Source organism: Brugia malayi (assembly GCF_000002995.4).
Source record: "Brugia malayi strain FR3 genome assembly, contig: Bm_v4_ChrX_scaffold_001, whole genome shotgun sequence".
In the NCBI taxonomy this organism is placed as follows: Eukaryota; Metazoa; Nematoda; class Chromadorea; order Rhabditida; family Onchocercidae; genus Brugia; species Brugia malayi.
The window spans coordinates 9,390,152-9,399,574 of record NW_025062479.1 but is presented as its reverse complement, the minus strand read 5'-3'; the positions used below and the strand labels follow the sequence as shown (position 1 = coordinate 9,399,574).

The window sequence follows — 9,423 nt, the reverse complement described above, 5'->3', positions numbered from 1 at the left end:
AGTTTCCTTCACATCTTTTCTTGAGCTAATTTAAATAAATGAAAATCTCTATCAAGATCAGTTTTGCTAGTTTTAAAGTTTAAAAAAAAAGGTCTCATATTTTTTTTAAAAAAAAAAAAAGTAAAAAAGTAAATCAATGCTACAAAAAAATTAAGTAAATCGTAGAAATTTTTATGTAGCAGAGCTCATTTTTTAGTATTTTAATACAATTGGTTTAAATCAAAATTGGACGAAAAGGGTTTAGAACACTTAAAATGAAAATCAATTAGATGTTTTGCATGTGCCAGTTATTTAGTTTAAATAAATTAATAATGAATCATTCATTGGTTGTAATTGTCATCTTTTTCATCCGTTTCACTTTCTTTTTCTATCGCCTTCGCTGATAACCTCATCAAGCATACCTTTTTTTTACGCACACGTTGTAAAAATATAATCTAACTTCATTTTAAACAGGTAATGAATTAATCTTATTTTTGCGACCAGCTAATAGAATTTACCCTCAACGTAAAATGACAATTTTTTGTGTTTCCACCCATTTTCAATTTTAATTTAATTAGTGTACATAATTGGTAAAACAATCTTCACATAATATCATCAGCTTTGCAACAACAATAGTATCACATTTCCATCTTTTCTTTTCTTCCATTTTTCACAGTATTTTTTCGAAAACTTATTTGGAAATTTTATTGCATTATTATTCGTATAGGTTAAATTATGTATCGCATAATTTTAACAAATGTCTTTGAAGATTATTTCACAAATTTGCAAGGGGATCATAGAGAAATATGTGATGAGAGTAATTGATTAAAACCGGTAAAAAAAGTAGTGTCACCTGGATGTTTTGAGATTATCTCAGTGCAACATAAAAGATTGAAAAACGCTGAACGGAACAATAGTTCTACGAGATTTCTTTAATTTTGTTGTTCGTTGCAAATATGTCAAAAAATAATCAGTTACAAGTTATAAAATATCAAATAGCTATACAGCTATAGAGGTTTATTCTAGATTATGAATTTTATAATCAGGAATTTTCATAAGACTTTTTTTTAGAAAATGTAAAATTAATCTTAATTATACAAAGTAAAATTAATCCTAAGATACAAGATCCAACTTTGATTCTTGACTTCTTTAGCTTCCATTATTATTTCTTAAATGAAGATAATATGCATGAAATAAAGTATCAAATCAATTGTGGTTCATTTTATTTATTAAATTATATATTAATGGAAAAGAATATCTTGAGTCCTGCAAATACTACAAGTTCAATATCCTGGTTAGCCTAATATGATTCTGTCAGTAACAACAGTGATAAATTTTCATAATGTTTAAAAGTTGGAGAAAGTATACTTCAATTTGTTAATCAGCTAGCTAGCTAAATATTTGTCTTCGTCTAATTTCTATCTCATTACATTTTGTCATTAAAAAAAATAACATTAATATTAAATGACAGGAATAATTTTTGAATCATTTTCTTCAATTAATCAAATTATTTTCCACTTATGGTCATTATTTTAATGGTGATAAAAAGAAGAAAAATGAAGCAAAAAAAAAAGAAAAAAAAACAACAAAAGAAAGAGAGAGGGAGAAAAAAAAAACTAGAAAAAACAAAACAAAACGAAAACTTCGGGAAAGAAATAATACGAGAACGTATAGTCATGATCAATGATCATTAATGTAAAAAAGAAAAATGAAAAAAAAAAACTTTGTTTCACTAACAATTGCATGCTAGAATACATTTAAAACATCAGCACATCATATGACATACTAGCAGCAAAAGGTTATTCTCACAGCTGATAGCATTAACACTTCAACAGCACAAGACGAAATTACTCTCGAACAACAGTTATGTTTATATTAATGAATGGAAGAAGCTCTAACGACATTTCATTCCCATAATTATTTCACATATTATTACTATTTTGATCTGTTTATTGAATTCAGTAAAATAAAAAAAAAAAAAAAAAAAGAAAGAGTAAAGAAAAAGCATACAATTATTTTTCAATTACCAAATCTATATTATTTGTTTCATTCATAATAATTGTTTTAGTTGTCCTAGTTAGTCTTCAATTTACCGAGAAAATTAATAACTAATGAATGAACTGAATTAATTTTATTTTATCTTATTTACTCAAGCAGCAAATTTATTTATTTTTTTTTCTATTTTTTTTATCATAATTGAACATTATCTGAATAGCCATTCTACAATCGTTTTTTTAAATTGTTAGAAAATTTGTTAATGTATTTCACGAATTTGATTTTCATATTTAGGATATCCTAAAGGTTAAATATAAACTTATGGTTTCTTTTGGTAATCAAAAATCCAGTTTATTGTTGTCATATTTTGCTATTTTCAATGATCGCGTAGTTGCACTTCGCATTTCTTTATATGATAGTAAAGCTTCTTTTCAAAGAGTTGAAGCAATATCACTGTCTTATCAATGGCAAATTCTTCATTTATCGGTTGATAAAATTCTTTTCATTTTATTTTCATCGATGAAGAATTAACTATTATTAAAAATTAACTATTATTATTATTTTATTATTAAGAATTAACTATTATTATTATTTTATGAAATATTAAACAACTGGAACAATATGCTACTCTTGTATTTCAATGAATTTATAATCATAATAAAGTTAGTCATTTCATTAAGAAATAAATGTTCTAATAGTTGCAAATTAGATAAGATATATAATTTAGTATTTTCCGGATCGCCTAGTCTCGGCCAGTTGAGCATTTGGCAGGTGTTTCTTACAGCTTAAACCATCAGCAATGTTGCAATAATTTCTGTTCATGGTATCAATTACTGAACATTTTGCTTTAATTTAAAATTAATATCTTCAAACATAATATGACATTAAATATATTGAGAATAACTCTAGACAATGCACTTTGCAACATATTATAAATTCAAGTTTCATTGCTCGTCTAAAAATAATTATTCGAATCTTTAATTTTTTTTTCTCTCTCTCTCTCCGAAACAAGTTATGTTGTTGATAAGACAGAATTGTTGTTAATATTATTGATAACTTGATGATTTTACTTGTTCCCATCAAATGTTTTCCTGAATTAACTATTATGAAGTAAGTAGGATAATAGTATTACTGATAAGTTATTTTTCCATTTCACTATATTTTGCACTTAATGTTATAAAAAATTTTTTTTAGGAAGCATTCCATATGATCTTTTTTCTTCTTTTTTTTTTTGTTTCCGAAGTGAAAAGTGAAATAGAGGATTTTTTTTTTTTGATGTGAGAATATAGAAGATTTACTTCTTTGTAAATATGTATGATAGTTTGATGATGAAAAGGGATGGAACGGTACCAGGAAGAAATAGCTTTGTTTACTGTGAGAGCGATTGATTTCTCTCCCAGTGCAGCTGATATATTGATGATGACCTTATTTTCTCCTTCTCAACATTCCCTTATCCTATCATTTGTCCTCTTTTATCATATCACAGTATGGAAGAGAATTTTTGTTAGTATGGGAAAATTTTTCTTTTTTTACAGATTTTTTTATAAAAATGTTTTCGTTGATAATACTGCTGATAATATTTGTAACGAAGAAAACGATTGGTTATGTTTCGAATATGAATTATATACCAGTGGGTACCAATCCAACATTATATCAACCGGGTTATGATCCAGTTATGCAACTTGATGCTGCTACATTTTATGATACTGTATTCATGCAAGATCATTCTTTTGTTGTTGAATTCTACGCAGACTGGTAATCCTTCCAATCTTTATAATCTCACATTTGACTAGTAAACCATTAATTTTGTTTTCTTTACAGAAATCTTTCAATTTCTTTTTGCTAAAAGATATCACACCTTAAAAGTGAAATAAAATTATGATATCTGTAACTTTTTTTTCTTTATCTTTGAAGAAATTATATTATTAATTAAAGGTGTGGACATTGTCGTGCATTTGCTCCGTTTTATTTGGAATTCGCATCCTCTATACGTTCATGGAAAAACGTGGTAACAGTGGCTGCAATTAATTGCGCTGATATTGTTAACCAGAAGATATGTAGCGATGAGGGAATTATCGGATATCCAATGATTCTGGTTGAATATTTCAATCAACAAACTTTTCTAAAAGAATAATTTAATAATTCCTGGAAATTAAGGGAAGTAATAAATATATCGAATATAAAATTTAACATTTCAGAGCTTGTAACTGACCTAAGCTTCATTATTTTAGTAATCTTGGTTCTTTTGACTTCATTAGTTTAGTAATTCTGTCTTTTTTATTCTTTATATATGATATACTTTTTTATATATTATTTATTTTTATTTTTAGTTGGATTCATTCTTGGTAGAAATTAATGAAAAGCTAAATATGCAAATGCACATTGATTAAAGAAATAATAGATTTAATAAATGAACCTGAGATTTATTTATTGTTCCAATTATAGTACTATCCTCGATATGCTCGAAGTCGGATCGATGCAATCAAGTTGGAGCCAAAGCATTCCTTATCGTATATGAAAGGTCAACTCACGCAAGTTATACGCAACGAATACAATCAGTTTCACTATACAGATTGGCCAGATTTCACCTTTTTAACAACTGACGGGTTATTTTACACTTCAAAAATGCAAAAAAAAAAAAAAAATTAAGCAAATTTCACATCAAAAATTACTTAATTTCGGCTATTAGAACTGTCTAACATCTTATGCAAAACATTTCCAAGTCATGATCGGATGACTTTCGTTGAACATAGAATGCATGAAAGAGTTCACTACATTGATCGTCAAAACATATCAGATAATTAACCGAATTAATTTCTGGATTAAAATTGTAAAAATTAAAATTGGCAATTCTTAAAAGAAAAACAAAACAAAATTATTTTGCATAATTTTTAGTGCAATAGCACTGAGAAATTTTTGGAATCAGATGAATGATTCTCATCAATTTCTTGTTTTCCTATTCGAGCAATTCGATAGCATTGGTGTAGAGTTCTTACTGGATATGTTTCCACTTCAAAGAACGGTGCTTACCAGAAGAATTATTGTTCCTTCACCTATTACCCGATTATTCACCATCACACAATTGCCATACGTCATAGTTTTCAAGCGTAATCAAGACAAGCCGATCTATCAAAGTCCGTAGGTTTTCATTTCTCTTTTGCCTCCATAATTTTTCATTTCTCATATTTTTTACTTTAATTAAATTACTAGTTAATATTAATTGAAACTACTGGAAAGAAAAGAAAAAATTTGTTCCAAACTGCAAGCAAGTTAACTTTGGAATAATTCATTTTAAGTAACAAAAGTAATTATTATTCGCTAGTAGTTTTTGATTCTTTTAAAACTGGCTCAGATTTGAGGATAATTTTTATGAGTTTTTACGAAAATAATTTACCGAAATGCTGCAGCATATAACTTTCAGTGAAGTAATGTTTTCTTTCACCACAACAGGTGATGTTTTCTTTTTTTTTTTTTTAATTTTCTGGTGAATAAATTTAGATATGGTCCGCATTTGTTGCAAGAAGTAATGAAAATGACATATGCGACACCAATGCAGCTTGTGTTTCATGCTGCACCGGTACCATCACCTGTTGTGCAGCAAATTATCGTACAGTGCGAGTTGCATCACGATAGGTTAGCAAAACTCTCTCATTAATACAATTTTATAAAACTATTTTTTTTCTTGCTATTTAAAAATTTTTTCTTACTGAATTCTTCCTAAAAAACATCGGAACAGTCGACATTTTTCCCTTTGTCTTTCCTGTTTCTTTTTTAATTTTTCTTGTTTATATGCAACTTTAAATTGTGTAGAATTGGTGGAATCTTGAAAGTAATTTAACGTCAAATATTGTGGTGATTCAAATGTTCAACTACGTTTTTTCTGCATATAATTTTTTTTTTCTTGTTTTTTGTTCCTTTACTTTTTAATGCTGTTTTCTTCACATTACACGTAATTAAAATTGTAATACTGTATATATCCGAATAAGTTTTCTATTCATTCATTTTGGCACAAATGAATCTGTCTTTTTCTTTATAAAAAGATCTGGTGGAAAATCTGATTGATTAATGGTTAAATTTAAGATGCCGTGAGTTATACTATGTATCGGAGACGGATATGTTGAAAGCAATGCGTATGGCAATATTTGATGAAGTAATTAAAACAAACAACAACATTGCTGGTACAAACTTCACAGCACTACTAGACTTCATCAGTGTTCTTGCCGAAGTAATATAATTATTTTGTTGAAATATTTCAAATATATAAATTTGTAAAAAATGAACTTCCATTTTAGCATATAAAAATTTATTTGAGATTTTGCTTTAACATACAAATAATTATGTTTTTCTCAAATTATACAAATAATTATGTTTTTTCTCAAATTATATTATGTATTTTCAGCATTTTCCAATTTATACATCTAATACAACATCACAAACAACGAATCAGAAATCATTCGCGGTAAATTGTTCCATTTCTCTATAGCCGATATCGGTATGACAGGTGGTGTTTGTGATTTATGCTAGTTCTCTTTCCTAGTGCCTAGCTCTTTTCTTTTGAAGAGATACCTTCCCTGTACCACCCTTGAAACGTTGTACACTTAACGTTCGAACGCATTAGCTAAGTATTTCACACCTAGCCATTATTTTACAAACAGTAGTTGACATTAAGCCAATAAATTAGGCCCACCTACTGAGCCTGAAATTTGGATCAGGACAATGAAATGTGATCATAAATCTCTCTCTCTCCCTCTCTTTCTCTTCCAGCTGTCTTCGTCTCCTCTCTTTCTTGCTGTTCGGTGGTACAAGCTTTTTAAAATTAACATTAAAAAGAACGAATTAGTGACTCATAGTCTTCTTTTTAAATTGATAAGTCTATTTCCCTTTTCCTTCTTCACTCTCTACAAATTCCCGTATGCATTTTGGGGTAAAAATGGCCATCGGTCATTTACAAGTTATTCATGAATCTCTGCTAAATGCTATGTTATCTATTGATGAATGTATACCGGTCATTTAATTATATTAATTTTTTTATTATAGATTTTTTTTTTTTTTTTTTTTTTTTTTTTTTTTTTTTTTTGAGGCCTTGAAGCAAAGCGCACGAGCCAAATCAGTCTTTTTGCATCTTCGACATTTTCTAGAAGCACACAATGAAAAGCATGCAATTTCAACAATTGTTTGGCGAAATCAATTCCAGAATGTCGAAGTAAATTCATAAATATGTCTGTTCAAAGTATTGATAGCAATATCGTATTTCTTGAAAGTTTTTATGAAATTTTTTAAAAAGCTTTAAAAATTGAATGGAATTTTCTAGCGAGTATATGGATATCCATTCCCGATGAACGCTTCATGGGAACACTGCAAAGGAACAGCATTAGGATATCGAGGTTATACGTGTGGCCTATGGACAACATTTCACGCAATTACCGTTAATGCTTTCATGCAAAGTTTACAATCACCCATTAATCTATTGCTCAGTATACGGGGTTGGGTTGTCAACTTCTTTGGTTGCCTGGATTGTCGACGACATTTTTTGCACATGACAACCACTCTCTATCCGTTGACTAAACGCCGGGTTTTTTTTTTTTTTTATAGTTCACTTTATTTACACAGTTTACTTATATAGATTTTCAAGAAAAGCAAATTTGAAAGATAACAAATATCAATCAAAAATTACAGTAAGAAAAAAGAACTGGCTCAGGGAACTTTTTGAGTGGTTATAAGATTAGCTGGCCACTTGATTTTCTTCTCTCTTCTTACGTTCTATAAATCCATCCGATCTTCAAGCTAACTTTAAGTTAGTTGCAGATTGCTAAATGCTAAAATAGCAAAATTTATTCAAATCTAAGATTTCTTCAATCAAATTAAAGAGTGATATTATTATAGGTGCAAAATACTCATGATATGATGTTCTACCTGTGGCGTGCTCATAACATTGTTAATGCTCGACTGCATGGCGACAAATCAACGGAAGATCCACAATTTGAGAAGCGACAATTTCCACCAGTTTTCCTCTGCTCAATGTGCCATTCCGATGGAATGTTCAGCAGGAAAAGTGTCCGAGACTTCCTGATTAACTTCTACACAGCAATTAGGCCACACAATGGAACAAATCATATTTCGAATAGTCGAAAACTTTCTTAGCGCTTTTTATCTCACATAGTACTTGAGTTTTATTCCATATGGCTTAATGTTAGATGCATGTAGACTATATCAGATGAGTTGTCTTTTCCAATATCTGAACTCCCGGAAAATTTATTCCTATTACGATGTTACAGTTGGGTGGTATCAAAATAATGCGTGATATACTAAGAAGAGACAGTCAGCTACTACTGAGCGGTCTGCATCATTAGCCAGGATTATCATGTATTTCTTTTTTATAGACGTGTTTGTAGTGCGAAACATACATTAATAAGAATTCTAATTTACTAAATGACTGGATCACCTGCATATTCAACTATTTTCATTTAGAATTTTGTTCCCTTCTAAAAAACTTTTAACAAATGTACAAGTATTTTTTAACGGTCCTGTAAATCTGTTCTTTCGAATGATACATTATTACTTTCTCGACTTAACATCCTAGAATTAATTAATCATTGGTGATGATTCCTAACCGTTTGAAAGGGATATTTGATTTCTGTGTTTCATTTGCAAACTGCTAGAATAATTTAACACTCTGATAGCTCCAATTTAGAACACTTTTTCAAAGGTAGTTTGTGTTCAATCATATATAGTTCAAAATTTCGTTTGAATGACACTTATTTACAGACTTATTTGGATTTAATGATTAAAGTGCTGGGTACTTTGCATAAAAGTGCTTTGTACAAATAATTTTATACTGTATTTATTGTACATGGAGTATTTTCATTATTTTATTTCTTTTATTAATTTATAAAATTTCGAGTTTTTCGTGCAATACACAGTAACTAGTAATTTTAACAAATAACAATAACAGCTACAAAATACTTACGGACAAAAACAGTTCATAATATTACTGATGAAGTTACGATGGGACATGTTTGAACATGTCCGTACTAGACTACATGTGAATTCCTCTTCATTTTGAGCACTTTAATACAAAACACCTTAGTCCTTAATTACCTTCCTCAAATGAGTAAATAATTCCAGTACTGTGAGTTTTCAACATTTGCTGTGAATTCCAAAATGCAATTTACTACTTTTCACTGAATTATTTAGATCAAAAAATCAATGAGCCAATATCTGCATAATATTTGTGTGTCAAAAAACAATGACAAAGATTCTTAGCTGAGCAATATTTTATCATTAATATAGGATGACAAATAAACTGAGAAAACCCTACAATATGCATGAATAAGTCAAGTTGCTGTAATGTCAAATTATGAGATAAATAATTCGCAGAGGATCAGAGCGGGACTTGTTCATCGTTTTTTGTAGTTTATAGTACTCCAGAAACATGTAGTAACAGATCAT

At 28.9% G+C, this 9,423-nt stretch overlaps 1 protein-coding gene across 1 annotated transcript; it reads left to right on the top strand.

The window, feature by feature from the left end:
• Window positions 1-3,523: 3,523 nt before the first annotated feature.
• Bm3841 (Uncharacterized protein) lies at window positions 3,524-8,115 on the top strand (the record flags this gene model as incomplete). Its single annotated transcript, XM_001898699.1, has 10 exons — window positions 3,524-3,729; window positions 3,910-4,069; window positions 4,420-4,580; window positions 4,870-5,112; window positions 5,473-5,607; window positions 6,055-6,199; window positions 6,374-6,433; window positions 7,055-7,177; window positions 7,286-7,546; window positions 7,858-8,115. 10 exons carry the CDS (start codon window positions 3,524-3,526, stop codon window positions 8,113-8,115), a joined length of 1,752 nt encoding a protein of 583 aa, XP_001898734.1.
• Window positions 8,116-9,423: the final 1,308 nt, after the last annotated feature.